The sequence below is a fragment of the Vicugna pacos genome, chromosome 14, assembly GCF_048564905.1.
Source record: "Vicugna pacos chromosome 14, VicPac4, whole genome shotgun sequence".
In the NCBI taxonomy this organism is placed as follows: Eukaryota; Metazoa; Chordata; class Mammalia; order Artiodactyla; family Camelidae; genus Vicugna; species Vicugna pacos.
In genome coordinates, this window is record NC_133000.1 from 211,018 (window position 1) to 229,674 (window position 18,657).

At 35.6% G+C, this 18,657-nt stretch overlaps 1 protein-coding gene across 3 annotated transcripts in view; it reads left to right on the forward strand.

Annotated features, from left to right (window-relative positions):
• RNF17 (ring finger protein 17) overlaps positions 1-18,657 on the forward strand; it is an 88,945-nt gene that overhangs the window by 28,552 nt on the left and 41,736 nt on the right. For all 3 annotated transcript variants that reach the window (XM_072975913.1, XM_072975914.1, XM_072975915.1), the window contains 10 exons: positions 1,008-1,176; positions 2,474-2,664; positions 3,558-3,699; positions 7,400-7,553; positions 10,016-10,131; positions 11,499-11,619; positions 14,344-14,464; positions 17,366-17,593; positions 18,217-18,367; positions 18,504-18,622. In XM_072975913.1, the coding sequence (XP_072832014.1) occupies positions 1,008-1,176; positions 2,474-2,664; positions 3,558-3,699; positions 7,400-7,553; positions 10,016-10,131; positions 11,499-11,619; positions 14,344-14,464; positions 17,366-17,593; positions 18,217-18,367; positions 18,504-18,622 (1,512 nt within the window). The remainder of the gene's footprint in view (positions 1-1,007; positions 1,177-2,473; positions 2,665-3,557; positions 3,700-7,399; positions 7,554-10,015; positions 10,132-11,498; positions 11,620-14,343; positions 14,465-17,365; positions 17,594-18,216; positions 18,368-18,503; positions 18,623-18,657) is intronic.

Consider the following 18,657-nt stretch of genomic DNA (forward strand, 5'->3'; position numbering starts at 1 on the left):
AAGGATCAGTATGAGCTCTTCTTTGCATGTTTGATAGAATTCCACAGTGAAGCCATCTGGTCCTGTTTGCAGGGAGGGTTTTTTTTATTGCTGATTCTATTTCACTTCTAGTGATTGGCCTGTTCAAATGATCTATTTCTTCTTGATTCAGTTTTGGTGGACTGTATGTTTCTAGAAACTTGTCCATTTCTTCTAAGTTGTCCAATTTATTGCCATATAGTTGTTCATGGTATTCTCTTATGATTTTTTATATTTCTACAGTGGTTGTTGTAATTTCTCCAATTTAATTATTTTGTTTATTTGCGTCCTCCCTCTTCTTGGTGAGCCTGGCCAGAAGTTTGTCAATTTTGTTTACTCTTTTGAAAAACCAGCTCTTGGTTTGATTGATTTTTTTTCTATTTTTTTAATCTCTATTTTATTTATTTCCTCCCTGATCCTTATTTCTTTCCTTCTGCTGACTTTAGGTTTTGTTTGTTCTTCTTTTTCTAATTGTTTTAGGTGGTAGGTTAGGTTGTTTATTTGAGATTGTTCTTGTTTTTTGAGGAAGGCCTGTATTGCTATGAACTTCTCTCTTAGGGCTGCTTTTGCTGCATCCAATAGATTTTGTGTGGTTGTGTTTTCATTGTCATTTATCTCAAAATGTTTTTAAATTTCTTGTTTGATTTCATCATTGACCCATTGGTTTTTTTAGTAGCATGTTGTTTGGTCTCCATTGTTTTTTTCTCATTTGTCTTTCTGTGGTTGATTTCTAGTTTCATGCCATTGTGGTCAGAGAAGATGCTTGAAATAATTTCTATCCTCTTAAATTTGTTGAGGCTTCTTTTGTGCCCGAGTATGTGGTCTATCCTAGAGAATATTCCATGAGCACTTGAAAAGAATATATATTCTGTTTTGGGGTGATGTAATGTCCCAAAAGTAGCTTCCAAGTCCAACAGTTTTATTGTGTCATTTAGTATCTCCATTGCCTTTGAAGCATTATTTTCAATAATTACTTGAATTCTTCCTAGAGTTGGTGATACTCACGTGAGATCAGAACACACTGCTAAGCAACATGTAGTACTAAATGACTTATGTCTAGTTCTGAGGAAGTCTGAACCATACGTGGAAGAGCTGCTGAAAGACATCCACCCATTAGCACTGCCATGTTCATTGAAAGACATTGTTCCACAGAATTCAGTAAGTGAGGCTTAAATTATTCCTTATTCAGGGGCCAGTTTTCCAATTTTAGCTATGTATTGCTGATCAGATTACTGAATGCACCAGTTCTCTTGTTAAATCCATTTTGCATAATAAACAATTAGTGCCAATAAGAAAAGGAAATGAACTTCAGTTTCTGTAATTGGAAACGTTCTTAATGGGAAATTGAGTTGAATATACATATATGAACATAATGGTGAGTGAAATATCCAAGTAAACCATTAAATTTTGAAGTCAAATAAATATATAGAGAGAAATAAATTTAAATTATGATGTGGTATGTGTTTCCGTACATTTCTTCACTGTTTCTGTAGGCCTTTGCTCATTACTCTACTTTTAGCCCCTGTTCTATTCTGCTTTGTATTACTTATGAATATTTCTTCCGCAGCAAGATTTAAATCTCCTAGGAGACAGAAATTGTGCGTAAAAATGTATGTTAAGCAATTATATCATTATAAAGTGTGTGCCTTTGTTTATCACTGTACTCCAGCACTTAGCAAATCACTGAGCACATAAGAAACATTCAGCAAATATTGGAAAGAGTGAACAAATGAATAAGAAAGTAAAAAGAAACACACAAAAATATTAGCACTTGTGTTTCCTCAGAATGGTAAAATTGTTTTGACTTTAATTTTATCTTGTATATGTTTTTGTGCTTTCTGTTCTGGGTAGGCTTTACTTCTGTTCTCATAAAATCTTTAGGAAGATGTTTTATTTTAAAGGAATGAGTAGTTTTGGCTCTTGAAATTTACTTTAGGTATGGGTACTTAAAGTTTCAAAGATCAACTGGAAAAAATTTTTTTCAGCAGGTGAGTGTTTTTCCTTATTGTTTAAGTAGGATATGCCTCATCTGTTGCTAGTAACTGATGATGATTATAAGTATCTTAAATGTGTTACATGGCTTCTATTATGCTTTCAAAATTACCTTTTGGATTTCATCGTTTATGTGTAAAATTCATATATATTGCTTGTTTTATTTTTAAATCTTTATTATCTTCATATTAATATTCAGAAGGAAAACTAAGTCCTAAAGGGAAGCAGCTTATGGTCACCTTGAGACCATGTTTATAAAATCAGTATGGTCCATACATTGTGCATACATAAAGATTGTCCTTTATAGGGTTTGTGGCCCTAGCTGCTTCTTAAATATCTATGGTTGATTCATGCCTTCGCTCAAATTTGCAGACTTTGGCTGGTATAAAGCTTAATCTGTAGTATTATACCATTAGAGCTAACTGTAATTACTAAATACATTGGAAATTTACTTTTTCCACAGAATGAAGGCTGGGGAGAAGAAGCTAAAGTAGAATTTTTGAAAATGGTAAATAAGAAGGCTGTTTTAATGAAAGTTTTTAAAAAAGAAGATGGTGTGCTCATTGTAGATCTACAGAAACCACCAACAAATAAAATAAGCAGTGATATGCCAGTGTCTCTTAGAGATGCCTTAGTTTTTATGGAACTAGCAAGGTAGGTAACATTACAGCTTAAATATTTTCAAGATCATAGGTATAAATTAGAATAAGAGATTTTACCTTGAGAAACTGTGGGTTCTAAAATGAACTGTAACTTACCCTAAGAGGTTAAAAATACTGCTATCAAGAGTTTTCTAAGTTCGATTGTCTGTGAAAAAGTTACATTCAGATCATTTGATTTAAGGAAATAGAGAAATTAAGGTAGCTCAAAATAGAAACGATTTGTAGATACTGAACATTTTTTTAGACTTGCTAACTTCACAGGAGGCTCCAGTAGGGTTTCAGGAATAATAGTTTAACAGTTCCTGACTTAAAATTTCTTACCTTTGGAGTAAGATCATGATCACCACTGAACATTTAATACAGGAATCTAGAATAAATTTCTTTTCCTTTCTCATCTCTGATGAACAGATTAAGATGACTAAGTAACTGCAGAGGTAGTGGAAGACACCAACTTTCTGTCCTGAGCAGTTGCATGACTCTGGAGGTGACTCGGGTAGATTCCATTCAGGAAAAATAAAAGTTTGGAGTATCTGAGCTGGGAGGAGCCACAGAGACCCTTCAGCTGGCCTTTCTGAGCGCCACCATAGACAGTGGTTAAGAAGTCAGCCAGGAGAGTAGAAGCTTTGAACATACAGCCCCAACTCAGAAATGTTCCAACACAAACTGAAGGTTAATTATTGAGTTTTGAGAATCTCTTTATAACCTGTTTTGATAATTGGAAACAATACCAAGAAATGTCACAAGTTAGAAGAGAGAAATTGGAAAAAGACTCTTGATAGATAAATCAGTATATGTGTAAGTCCTCTCTTCAGATCAGTTCACTGAGAAAAGAGAAACTTTAAGAAAATGGCTCTTGCTTATGCTTTTAATTATGCTTTTAACTAGGTTTAGGTCACAGTCACCAAGAAGTCACTCTGAAAAAAATATGACTTTACACTATCATCCACCTGTTTTGCCTAAAGAAATGACAGATGTTTCAGTTATGGTTTGTCATATAAATAGTCCTACTGATTTCTATCTTCAGCTGGTAAGTATATAGTGGCCCTTTAAGAAGAAAGTATTTTTTTCAAATTTTAAGTAGAAATATATAGTGGAAATGATGCCCAGTATGAATTTTAGAGCAAGCAAACCACTGTCAAACTTCAGTAAATTTAAGTTTCTTAGTAGCTGCAACTTTAAACAAGAAATTCATGTGATTCATAGTAAGTTGAAAGAAATCTTCATCGTACAAGTTAGTGAAGTGTGGAGGGAAAGGACAGTGAAGGATGCCTAATGTATGGATGTTTCTCTTCTAAAATCTAGAAACCAGGAGAGCACATGGAGCTGACAGTTCAAAATAAAATGATAAAGTCTGTTTCTGATCATGCAAACACAGGAATATACTTAATATTACCAAGTAATATTCTGAATTTGAACACCAAAATAGATTCAGATTAAAGGCATTTCATACTACTTTTTGGATGTGTGACTGATGAGTTTGTTTTAGATAGCTATCAGCAGTAAGGTTCATCCTTACTGAGATCTTTGTGTCAGTGCTTTGTATGAATTAACTCATGGATCTTACAACAGTCCTATGAGAAAGTTACTGTTATCTTCATTTAGATGTGGAGACTGTAACCAGAAGGGTGAAGCGACTTGCCTGAGGTTACACAGCTGCGAAAGAGTAGGGCCAGGATTGAACTGGGCTCATGTAGAGCCTGTCATCAGAAGCACTGCCCCACACTGTACTGGTTCCCTAGATGAGTGGTGAAGTTTTGTTTGTCACTAAGAGGACTTGTGTATTTCTTTTGTTGATTTTTTTAGTGTCTTTTATTTAAATCGAGGTAAAACATATATAACAAAAAATTTACCATTTTAACAATTAAGTGTACACTTCAATGCCATTAAGAATGTGTGCGTCTGTCACCACCAGCAGTGTAGTGCCCAAGGCTTCCAGTTTCTCCACATCCTCAGCAACACTTATTTTCCTTTTTCTAGTAACACCAAGTTTGAGGGGGTGAAGTGATCTCATTTTGGATTTGATTTGTGGTTTCCTAGTAGCTAGTATTGTGGAGCACATCTTTTCTTTTGCTTATTAGTTCACTGTTTGTATGTTTTCTCTGGAGAAATATCTATTCCGGTCCTTTGCCCATTTGAATTGGATTATTTATTTTGTTGTTGTTGGGTTGTAGGAGTTCTTTATACATTATGGATATTAATCCTTTATCAGATACATTATTTTCTGGAATTTTCTCTCATTGTGTGTCTTGCCTTTTCACTCTCTTGATAGCATTTTTTGATCCAAAAAAAGTTTTTAATTGATAAAGACTGTTTTATCTATTTTTTTTCTTTGTTTCCTCTGTTTTGGTGTCATATCTAAGAAATCATTGCCAAATCTAACATCATGAAGCTTTTCCCGCCATATGTTTCCTTCTAAGAGTTTTATAGTTTTAGCTCTTACATATAGGTCTTTGAGTCATTTTGAGCTAATTTTTGTATAATGTAAGGGAAGGATCCAATTTCATTCTTTCCCATATGAATTCCAGTTTTCCCAGTACCATTTGTTGAAAAGATGGTCTTTTCTCCATTGAATGGTCTTGGCACTTTTGTCAAAACTCAGCTGACCATATGATGTGAAAGTTTAATTCTGGGCTCTCTGTCTGTCTGTCCTTGTGGCAGTAGAGCACTATTTTCATTACTGTGGCTTTGTAGCAAGTTTTGAAATCAGGATGTGTAAGCTCTCCAACTTTGTTGTTCTTTTTCGGGATTGTTTTGGAAGGTTGGGTTCCCTTGAGATTCCATGTCACTTTTAGGATGGGTGTTTGTATTCCGCATGAGTCATCATTGGGATTTTGATAAGGGTGGCTTTGAATTGTAGATTGCACTGGATAGTATTGACAGCTCAACAGTGTTAAGTCTTCAATTCATGAATGTGAGAGACCTTTCCATTTATTTTGTCTTCTTTAATTTCAGCAGTGTTGTGTAGTGTACAAGTCTTTTGCCTCCTTGGTTATATTTCTTATTAAGTGTATTCTTTTCAATTCTATTGTAAATGAATTGTTTTCTTAATTTCCACAGACTGTTCATTGTTAGTGTATAGAAAAGCATCTGATTCTTTGTGTGTTGACTTTGTATCCTGTATCTTTCCTGAATTCATTTATTAGACCTTCTATTATTTTTGTGGAATCTGTAGGATTTTCTACCTATAAGATCATGTCATTTGTAAAAAAGAGATTATTTTACTACTTCCTGTCAATTTGGACGGCTTTTGTATCTTTTTCTTGCCTAATTACTCTGGCTGGAACTTAAAGTAGTATATTAAATAGCAGTGGCAAAAGCGTACACCTTTACCTTGTTACTGATCTTGAAAGAAAGGGTGTCAGTCCTTCACATAGAAAATTTACCATCTGAACACATTTTTAGGTGTACAGTTTAGTAGTATTAACTATAGTCACATTGTTGTGCAACAAACAGCTCTCTTGAACTTTTTTATCTTGCAAAACTGAAACTCAGTACCCCTTGAATAACAAATCCCTATTTCATTCTCAGCCACTGACCATCACAGTTCCCCTTTCTTTTTCTATGAATTTGACTATTTAAATATTTCATATAAGTGCAATCATACAGTACAGCTATCCCCCGTTTTTTGAAAGTTCACTTTACATCAGCTCTGCTTTTCTGGAAGACCTATGTTAGTATCTGTTTTCATTAACTGAGAGAAAGCTGAAGAGGATTTTGCTGTTATGAAAAAAGTGAGCTGCTTTGCGTTACTCCGTTTTGGCTGACAAAAGGCTTCGTGGGAACACTCTACTTGAGGTAGCAGGGGATACCTGTGCTTGTTCTTTTGTCACTGTCTTATTTCACGTAGCGTAGTGCCCTGAAGGTTCATCCGTGTTGTAGCGGTGACGGGATTTACTTTTTAAGGCTGACTAATCTTTCGTTGTGGACCACATTTTATTAGTCCATCCATCCACTGAGGGTCGCTTGGTTTGCTCCTGCCTCTTGATGTGTGGTTAGGTGAATCTTAACATATTAATAGTGTCAGTAATGTTAGGTCTTTTGAGGCGTTGCAACTTGAGTATACTATGATATATTTTAGCCAGAAAGGTTTGGCTTGAATCTGTCAAACCTGTAGATAGAACTGTCAGCTTTTGGGAAGTTCAGGGGATGGACCCTACTCACTGGAGGAACAAGCTAAGTAACAGGATGAGGACTAACCACGGAAATCCAGAAGATGGGGCATTCTGCAGGAAAATACTCTCTTTAACAAGACAGGATCATTTGAAAAAGAACACTACACTTAATTAAAAAGCTTACTGAGACAGATTGGATACTGGGTTTGGTCAATTAGGGAAATCTAATATAGTCTAAAAGTACTAGTAGGAATACTTACTGAAATAGAAAAAGTGAGAATTGATAGAAGAATGCAGATTATCAAATTGTATGTATGATATGGTCTTACTTTGTAAAAACAAATGTATGGAAAGTGTGTTTAGAAAAAGATCTGGATGGATATACAGTTAAGATATCTGGAGGAATGTGATTTTTAAAAAAAATTTTTTTCTCTATATATGTTTATTTTATATACTACTTCTGTAATAAAATATTTCAGATATAAATTATGTAATAATTTATCTCTAATTCAATTCTAATACTTCATAATTTTGTGAGCAATATCTATAATACATGCAACATTTAAATTTTGAGTTTCTATGAAACTACAGCACTTTAATCCCTTTATTTCTTAGATAGAGAGCCTGGATTTTTTATTTATATTAAGGACAATTGAGGAATTCTATAAAAGTGAAGATGGGGAGAATCTGGAAATCCTCTGTCCAGTTCAAGATCAAGCCTGTGTAGCTAAGTTTGAAGATGGAGTTTGGTACCGAGCAAAAGTTATTGGTAGGAAATTGCACACTGTTTTTACAGGGAAATGTTATACTTAAAAATTGATACCATTTAATGAACTTACCAACAAACCAGAAATAGACTGACAGACATAAAACTATGCTTACCAAAGGGGAAAGGATGGGAGGAGGGCTAAATTAGGCATTTGGGATTAACATGTCCACACTACTACAGATAAAATAGATAAGCAATAAGGACCTACTGTATAGCATAGGGAACTATATTCAATATCTTGTGATCACCTATAGTGGAAAAGAATCCAAAAAAGAATATATGTGTATATGTATAACTGAATCACTTTGCTGTACACCTGAAACTAGCACAACATTGTAATCAACTATACTTCAATTAAAAATTTTTAAGTAAAAAATAAATAAAGGAATAAACAAATAAATACAATTTTTTTTTAAGAAACGGATCCATTTGAGTTGGTACAGATTAAATCATGGGGATGATATTATTTGACCCTACGGTTTTGTTCTGTCATCCAGTTTAGAAAGTTGATGGTCATGTTGGTAGGTGAATCTCTGGCTCCTTCGGTTTCATTTGATGTGAATAGGACTTAACCATTTTCTTGTTTTCTAATATTTGCCTTATTTAGAAAGTTAAATGGTGTTGAATGACTCACACATACTCCATTCTCCTCCTAAAAAGCAAATACTCTTAATTATTTCAGCTGTTTCCTTTGTTTACCTGTGTTGTCTTCTAAACAATAAGTAGTACTTTGTGGATACTTCAGTCTTAGGTATTACCTGTTCTCATGTTACAGAGGTATTAGATCTCTTACAGCTCTTTGTCCCCTTTCTCCCTCCCGCAGTTAGTATCACAATTTTTTAGTTAAATTTGTATTCCATGCAGATATTTTCACTGCTACTCTATAAATTATACTTTGCTTACTTCTGAGTTAATAACTGCATCAGTTGTTCACTTTATTTTCTTTTAATTTATGGCTACATTTTCCTAATAGTTTAAAACACTTTTCCACATGATTAGATTTTTCAGATAATGTTGGTTTGATTCTGTCATCTCCTCCAGTTAGACTGCTTGGCCTCTAGGCTTGCTACACTCTTGTTATTCTAGGAATTTATTTCACTTGTTTTCCTGTGTTGGACCCCTTGTTTTCAGATCCCATTTACCTTTTCAGTTTACACTCATACCTAGTGGAGCATTTTCCTCAGAGAGAATACGTGGAAGGTAAATTTCGAGACCTTCCATGTCTCCTGACTCTACTCTCACACGTGATTAATAACTTGGGTAAAATATGTTCTCTAAATTCCATCCCATATCCATCTGTTTGTTTGTTTTGTTTAAAACTGCATCTCCATTCAGAGACTTGAGGCATGGTAAGACTAATGGCATTGGTACAGTTGAGAATAACCTCCTTGCCTGAGGGTTCCAGAGGAAATGGGGGGAGGTCCCCTCATCTTTTAACCTGACAGAGTAACACACGTCTTCTCAAGTGCTGCAGATACACTCCACCGTAAGGCTTAAGTCTTAAATGCCATCTCGAGTCATACCAGTGTTGTTCCACCTGCTTTCACTTCTGCCACGGAGCAGAGGATGTCTGGACTTTTTCCCATTTTGAAATTATATGTACTGTATTAGTTTTTTAATTTGAAAGTGATGGCAACAAATTTTGTAGCACTGAACATACATGTACTTAGAGGGGCTAAATGTATATTTTGAGTGTTTATAAAAAAGGTCAGTTTGTGATAGATCTTTATTCAAGCTTTGGTGTGTTTGAACCTTCCAGAGGTTTATTTGGTATCCTGTAAAATATGAAAACTAGATTGACAAGGAAGTCTATCTCTGCTCCTTTTTCCCCTAAATAATTTTTTTTTACTTTCACAGTTAAGATATTGTTATGTGAGTGAATCTGTAGCTTGATTATTATTTGCCTTGTTTGTCTTCCTTGTTTGTGTTGACTAACAAACAATAAGTGCTTATTTTGTGCTTGGTGCTTTGCAGAGTATTTTAAATTGGTGAATTCTCAAAAACAAAAAGTCTTAAGATTTGATTCTATTGGTACACCACTTTACAGATGAAATAGTGAGGCTTAGAGAGAAAAAGTAACATGCTCAGGGTGATACCTGAGAGAGACAGATTAGCTTGCTCAGTCACATGGCATTTAAGTGTCTAACTTCAAACCCAATTCTTGACTTTTAGGCCATAACACCTAGCATTTGATGGCTGTTTTGTTATCCTGATTTTGGTTGTCCTTTGAGATATTTAAATTGTTAGCTTCTCATTCATCAAGGCTCAACAACTATGCATTGTAGTTGATTGTGTTAAGTTATGTTAGAAATCTTAGAAATATTTTTCCCATTAAAAAGAAACAGTTAAGTTTGTATGTTGAACATAAAAGTATTCTAATATAGTTGGCTGTAGATGAATGTAAATTTTGCTATGTAATTCTTTTTTCAAGTTTGTGATTTCCAATTTCATAATTTTTGAAGGATTGCCTGGACATCGTGAAGTTGAAGTTAAATACGTGGACTTTGGCAATACAGCAAAAGTAACGCTTAAAGAAATGCGTAAAATAAAGGATGAGTTTCTGCATCCTGCAGAGAAGGTAATCATCTTATTGTGAATCATAAGGTTAGAGTATTAGTACAAAGATTAAAGTAGTTTTAGAAGTCATTTTCACCATAGAAATATTCTTTTAACTATAATTTTTGTCTGTAAATATTGTCTGATACATGGACTATGGAAAAGAGTTTCTGTAGTTACTATTTTTTAAATAATATATATATCTTAGCAAATAAGCATTAATTATAAACATATGTGTATATGTATATTTGTGCCTTTATAAGGTACTTACTGGTCCACAGCTTTTAATGTTATTTTGAAATACGTGAACAATGTGGTAAGACTGTGATATATTATATGAAACGAACTCATTACAGAAATGCTTTTACTATGATCCCATTTATGTTTAAGTATATATAATGTGTGCAAGAGAGAGAGACAAGTCTGAAAGAATAAATATAAAACTTTATCTTAGAATCCTGCTCCCTAGAGATAAGTAAGGTTAAGGAGGCTTCTTTCCTAATTCATACACTCCTAGTATTTGAATTGTTATTAAGCAGTATTTTTTATTTAAAAATGGGCAAAATGTTACCAGAGAAACTTGAAAATACAGATGAGTAAAATGAGGGGGGCATCACTTAGAATTATTCAATATTTTTGTTGTGTGTGCTTCTAAGATGCATCTTCTGTGTTTTTTCAAGATTATGGGAGTACACTGTACAGTTTTATAACCTGCTTTTTCATATAAAAATATATCATAGTATCTGTAATTCTTTCAGTGAATGCTTATTATTCCAGTATCTGAATGTTCAAAAATTCATTCAACAAAATACTGCTTTTTTTGTTTCATTTTTGATTTGGGGTTTTTTTGTGGCAGGAGGGTAATTAGATTTATTTATTTACTTACTTATTTTAACAGAGGTATTGGGGATTGAACTGAGGACCTCATCCATGCTAAGCATGCACTCTACCACTGAGCTATACCCTCCCTCCAGATTTTTAGGGTTTTTTTTAAATAGGTTATTGGGTATTTTATTTTTTTAATTGAAGTATAGTTGATGTAAAATATTATATGTCACAAGTGTACAATATATAGTGATTCACAATTTTTAAAAGTTATACTCCGTTTATAGTCATTATAAAATATTAGCTATATTCCCTGTGCTGTGCAGTATATCTTTGTAACTTATTTTATACATAATAGTTTGTATCTCTTAATCCAATAGTCTGTCAATTCCAGCTGTTTGCATTTATAAATACTGTTAGAGACATCTTTGGACATTTATTTGTTTTCCAAATTTGTATTAAATTCAAACATGAAGTTTAGTTTTGTGCACATGTAACACTTTAATTCTAAAGTAAATATAAATTTAAATTACTTTCTTAAAGGTGCAATTTTATTTGACACAGGCAATTAAATGTAAGCTGGCCTATATTGAACCATGTAAAAGGACAATGCAGTGGTCAAAAAAAGCTAAAGAAAAATTTGAAGAAAAAACTCAAGATAAGTTTATGACATGTTCAGTCATTAGTAAGCTATTTCCATTTTTTTGTTGCTATGTGATCATAATTTTAAGTAAGACTAACATTATGATATAACATTTGCCAGATCTTATAATAATTTCATGTGTCATCAGTATGAATAGCGAGAGAGAACACTTAATAAGAATTGGAGACAGTGGAATAATATCTTCTGCAGGCTCTAGAGTCTAAAATCAGCACACGAGGCAAAAAATACTGTTAAAGATCAAGTCACCCTCAACATGGCCTCTTGAGAGCCCTGAAGCCAGGAATTCTCTTCTCTTTTCTTTGCTCTTTTGCCAGGTCTCTTGTCTCTCATCTTGGGGTGGTGGATGCTAAGATTTAATCTGCAAGAAAGTGAGGGGAGGTGGGATATAACTAATAAATAGTTTTTGTTGGTTTTAGTTTTGTTTGACTTGAGTGAATTTAACTGTAGGCTCTTGGGATATTTTGAAAAAAGTTACTCCGTTTTTTGGAACAGTTTGGGTCTGAGACACACAGGCTGAACACGAGCCCACAATTTTGAAATCCAACAAGTTTTGAAAATCAAAAGTTTAATGGCAAAAGCTGATGAGTTTACATAAAGATACAATTGTATATATATAGTAATTATCTCCTGTGCTGCAAATAGTCATGTATTCCACTTCAGGATAGTCATGTTTGTTTGTGAGCTGCTGCCTCAGACTCTGCTGTGGGTTTTACAAAGTAAGAAGTATATGAGGTATATTTTGTGTAGCTTTTCTCAATTTGAAGAGTTCTGAAACATGTCATGCCACAGGGATTTGGATTGGGCGAGAGGTGGTTCAGAATCTGTTACTATCTGGAGTTTTGATCTTTTCCAAAGCTGGGACCAACCTTGGCTGTGTTGGTGTTAACAAGTACTAGTGCAGAATACACCAGACCATGTTCACTTAGGGCTGATCATGGACTTCCAAGGGCACTTTTTACCATATCCATTTTTTCATTTTCATCATACTATCATTGAACAAACTCAAACATCGTGAGATTGTTAGCCTGTTTGACAGTGTGAGGGTATTAAAGCTCAGAGGTCCATCAATCAAGGCCACGTAATCCGAAAGCTGATTGCCTGTCTGTGCTGACTTACTTTAATACAAGACATTATTCTGAAGTAGTAGATCTGTTGAAGAAGAGTGTGATTATAGAAACTGTATCCTTAGTCTGTAGAAGTTTTATGTCTGGCTTCTCTGATATGAATGGTAAATTAAGGGCCTCTTGTTCCTGAGTAACCTCCACTGAATTTGAGCTGATTTTAACATGCTTTAATTCTGCTTCCCAGCTTTCCTGTTGGTACTTTATTCTGTTGTTTTTAGCTTCTCCCTTAAATATCTCCTTCAGGGTTAACCCATGAAGACCTGACTCCTGGGTTTCTTTCATGACCCCCTTTTTCATTCTCAGTTACTTGTTACACCAAATACCTAAACACTAGTTGTGGTGTATCTTAAGCTATATAGTTTGATTTAAGGAATGCCAAAAAGCCCCACTCGACCTAAAGCATCTTTCCCCATTAACCTGCCCAGTGAAGAGATTGAGAGTTGAAGGTGTTTATCATAAAGTGGCTCCCACAGACCAGAATGGGAGCCTCCCGTTAGTTTACTGTGTTACCTTATAAAAGCAGGAGCTGTGTAAGTTTCAGTTAGGAGCAGAGTAGGGAAGATGAGCAGGTACAGGACACAGGGCAAGTTGGCCCCGTTGTAATAAAGGCTTTTACCTGGGAAGTGCGGAATCAAATGCTAGACGAACGCAAGAGATAGGAAGTGAGGAGGTGAGTTTCTTGAGGCCCCAGGTGAGTTGCTTGGCCTTTTGTTTCTAGATAGTGTATCTGGTCCATTGAAAAGTAGTCAGTGATGATTTTTCAGCTCTTGGAAAAAAGCTTTCTAACATGTATTCTTATAACTACGTAATATAGAATGTTACTGCTGGTAGTAATTTGTGTTTTTATTTGGAGTCATCATTCTCTTAGCAGCTGCCAGCTACTATTGCATAGAAGTGTAAGCATAAACTGATCTCAGCGCATAGAACTGCATGTTTCCTAGAGAAATTCCTCTATCATTTATTCAAGTGCGTGTTGCAGACTCTCTATGCTGCGAACCAGAAATACGTAAACACGAGATGTAAAATCTACCCTCAACTAACTCCCAGTTTAGTCTAAGAAATAGACCTAATAAACAAGTAACCAATTTGTTTTCTAAAAGAAGTTAAAAGCTAGATGTTTTGTCCTAAAAACAAAAGGATAGGAAAAAATTGCAGTTAGTGTTCTGGATTGAGTTTTTGTTGTTGTAAGCTTTGTGCCATTCTTATAAAAGCTTTGAAACTTTGCAGACAAGCACTGGCCTGAATTAACTTTCATTCATTTCTTTTGTCCTCAGGAACTTGGTAGAATCTAATAAAACAACTTAAAAGCACAGTAGAATGCTGCTTTAATAAATATATGTCACTTCATATTCTTCTGAATCTAAAAGCTTTAAGCTACTTTTGGTTCATTATAGAATAGTACACAGTAACCTAAAATGGAAGTTTTATTAACATTGCCAGTTCTTTTATGTCTGAAAAATGCTACTTTTACCCCTGGAGAGAGACTGATATTATTGAGAAAGAAACCTTATGTGTGCAAAATGAAGGAAATTAAGTTTTCAGGTTTTCAAAAATTGCTTCATTTAGTATATTTTGCAACATATTTATTTCTTTCCTCAAATTAGTCTTAATGGTTTTGCAGAAATTCTGAAAGATAATGTGCTCTTGGTTGAGCTTTTTGATTCTCTTGGTGCTCCTGGAACAATGCCTACTAGTATTAATGACCAGCTAGTCAAAGAGGGCCTAGCATCTTATGAAGCAGGGTAAGTAGACCTGCCAACTTTTACTTTTAATTCATATGTAACTCTTGATCCACAAGAAGGGAAACTGGCATATCATTCCCCATTGGATATCTGCTTAGGCCATAGACTTGGGAGTTTTTCTCTGTTAATGGGTCAGGAAAAGAGAAGGAAAAATGATTGGAGTCAGTCCACTGGGAGTGGGGTGGCTCTTTCCTTCATCTCTAGGGGACTCTACAGCAACAAGAATGGCTCCTAGAGATTGAGGTTGCTTCTAAGAAAAGGAAGCTGCCATCTTACTTCAAATGGAATGTCTGCCTAGATAGCCTCTTGTCCATTTGGGGGAAGAGGATTTGGAAGAGAAATGGCAGGATAGAGAGTATGCACAGTAGTAGAGTAGCCTGTACTCCATCTGGGGAAGTGTGACTTTTTCTTGGGTTCAGGTGGATACTTTGAAAGAGAACCAGGCTTGAACCATTGTGCTGGTACCCAGGACAGGCCAGTGGTTGAGGTGACTCCAGAAGCAGAAGGGCAGAGTGGTGGTGAGGAGGGAAGGAGGGTTCAACGTCAAGACAAAGCAGTTCTTCCACTATAGGGACTTGTGCAGTTGGGTGGCCCCTCAGGGGTCTTCTGAAGAACTCTCACATACAGCCTTCAAGAAAGCCAGTATGCCCTTGTGTCTTCTTCTGGCTTGACAGCTCATTGCTGTTTAGCACTGAGTAATATGCCATTGTACGGATATATCATAGTTTATTTGTCCATTCACCCACTGAAGTCTTCCAAGTTTTGGCAATTATGAATAAAGCTGCTGTAGACATCTGTGTGCAGGTTTTTGTGTGGACATAAGTTTTCAGCTCCTTTGGGTAAATACCAAGGAGCATGATTGCTGGGTCACAGGGTAAGAGTATGTTTAGTTTTACAGGAAACTGCCAGTCTGTCTTCCAAGTGCCTGTACTATTTTGCATTCCCACGAGCAGTGAATGAGGGTTCCTGTTGCGCACTACATCCTCGCCACCATTTGGTGCTGTCAGTGTTCCAGAGTTTGGCAACTCTGGCAGATGTGTGGTGTTACCTCGCTGTTGATTTAATTTGCATCTCCCTGGTGCCTCACAGCGTGGAGCATCTCTTGTGCGTATTTGCCATCTGTGCGTTTCCTTTGATGAAGTGTCTCAAGGTTTTGGGTCCATTTTTAAATTGGGTTATTTTTCTTATTGTTGATGTTTTTCATTGGTCAGTAGATTTTTTTAAATTGAAATACAGCTCAACTTCCCCTTAGCCAACCCCCCAAAATACTGGGCCAACACCCAAGATAAGAAGAATAATGCAGAGGAAAAGTGAGAGTAGAAAGACTCAATGATCTTAACTAGTTGCAGTTAAAAATGCTTACTTTAGAAAATTTTACACAAATACATTGCTGTGCCCCACCCCCACCCCCAGGGCACCAGTTTTCGTAAACCCACATCTGCTGCTCTGGTAGCTCCAGCCAGTCTGCTTGCTCTTCAGCACCCAGACTGCTGATTCCTGACGACTGCAGCTAGACCCACTGTTTTCACTGTGCCTGTTACCTGTCCTGAGATGAGCACATGAGCTTCCCTTGATCGGTGCCTGCCTTGAGCACCTGAGGAGTAAGAAGAAATGTGAAGTCCCACAGTCTAGTCTGTTGGGCTCAACTATATCGTCCACACGCACCATCCTTTATAAAATAAAACATCATGTTTCCCAAGTAGCCTGGCCCCGTCTACCTCAGGGTCATGCCACGTCCCGTGGTCTTACTGTGTCAGAACTACATGTTTTCTTTCAGTTTCTGGAATACGTCAATGACTCCTGTGTTTTTTAAATCTCTACATGTGTTTTTAAAATCTCTATTGAAATGTCACTTAATCAGAGAAACTTTCTCCAACTCACAGACTAGATTTCGTTGGCCTGTGCCCTTGTCCTTTATAACTTATTCTGCGTAGGGTTATGTAATCTCTCAGGGTCACAACATCACAAGCTCCAGGAGGACAGGAACCCTGCTTGTTTTGTCCACTGCCATATCTCTGGTATCTAGCTTTCTTGGCTCACAGTATGTACCCAGTGAATATAGTTAAATGGAAGAAATGACTATTGGATCTGCAGTGTGGGGGAGAGACCTGGTTAGGTGACTCAGATGGAATTAGCGCATACATGGTAAATGAGTCCACTGCCTCCATCAGTCACCTCAGTCTCCCTGGATGAAGATGCAGCTCTGAGGATTATCACTTACAGAAGAGAAAAGTAAACAAACAAACAAACAAACAAACAAAAACTGGTAGATCAGGAACCTGAGGCTAAAGAAAACCCAGAAACCAAAAAAGGGACCATTTGAAGAAGGAAGAGTAGCTGGTGCTCTGAGTTCATGTCAAGTAATGACTGAAAACTGTCCATTAGATTTAGAAGGAAAAATGGTTAGTCACCTTGGTTAGCAAAATCTCATATTATTATGAAAGAAATTTTAAGTTTTTTTCTTTTTAAGAAATTTTGGTATCTAATTGTCTGTGATTAGAGTCTGAACTAATCTTATTTATTAAATATTCTAAATAGTTCATTTAATAGTTTTGCCTGTTAACACATTTTCATAGCAGTTGTTTTCCATTTGTATGCTCATTGGCAAACAGGTTGATGCTTTTTAGTCAAAGAGAACGTCAAACCATCAAAAAACAATAACTCTGTTCCTTTGTGAGTATAAAATATCAGTGGGTAATGGTGAAATCACGAGCAAGTTAGTATTTTAAACTGTGGCTTTAACTTTTTTTTCTTTTTGGCCTTTGTTGGTCATTAGGAAGTCTATTTTAAAAAAAGACTGCAGTTGCTATTAATATCAAAACTGTGAATTTGTGTCTAAGCAAATACAAACAGGTATTTTGCAAACTGCTCTGTTTGCTGATGGGTTTTGTTATTTTTCAGATATACCCTCAAAGATAATTCCAAAAAGCATGTTGAAGTATGGGATCCTTCTCCAGAAGAAATTATTTCAAATGAAGTAAACAGCTTAAATCCTGTATTTGCAAAATCTCTACCTAATGAAAATCTCCAGTCACTTTATAATAAGGAACTGCCTGTGCATATCTGTAATGTAATATCTCCTGAGAAGATTTATGTTCAGTGGTTGTTAACAGAAAACTTACTTAATAGGTATTATATACAAGGACAACATATTGCATATAGTTTTATTCTTTTTTCTGTATTTCATTTCAATGGTATAGAAGTAATAAATGCAGAATTTTAAAAGTACGAAATTATTTCAGCTAAACAGTCACTAAAAAACTAGTTTAAAGTATACAGATAGTATCTTTACCAGTTATTTTCACTGTATGAGGATTTATAAATCCCACAGATGCTTACTGAACACCTATTATTTGATAACCAGTATTGTAAGTGTCAAGGATACAGTGGTAAAAAACATGGACAAGTTTGTGCTGTCATGGAGCTTAAGTTGTAGAGAGTGACAGTGAACAAATGAAATATGTAGAGCAGCAGATGATGGTGAAGGCAACAGAAAAAAGTAAAGCAGTGGGGAGGAAGACCTCACAGAGCCAGTGACACTTGAAGTGTATCCTGAAGGAGGAAAGGGAGTAGCCATGGCAACGTCTGGGGGACAAGACCCTGCAGCGGAAATAAACTTGGGTATTCAGGGAAGAACAAGATATCCAGTTTGGCTGGAATAGAGTGAGGAAGGGGGGACGGTAGAAGACATGTGGTCAGAGAACTATGTTACAGGAAAAGGTTTAGAGAGTTAATTATTTTTCTTCACATAGTTTAGGAGAAAAGATGTTCGCTGTTTATGAAAACTCAAAATGGGAACCTATAAAATGGGAAAATGATATGCACTGTGCTGTTAAGATCCCAGATAAAAATCAGTGGCGAAGAGGTCAGATCATCAGAGTGATTACAGACACACTGGTAAAGGTAAGTGCAGAGTTAAAAATAAAATCATGAGAGTGAACGCATTTTGTATTTTTATCCAATTTGTATTATGCTTTTCAGTTTGCAAAAAAATTTTTGAAGTATTGTGTTCCCATAGACTGACTTACTGTTTTCATAGGTCTTGCTGTATGACGTGGGTGTTGAACTAGTAGTGAATACTAACTGTTTAAGAGAACTTCAAGAAAACCTAAAGACTCTGGGAAGATTATCTTTGGAGTGCTCTCTTGTTGATATAAGGTAGCTTTTTGCTGAGTAAATTTTCTCACTATTGA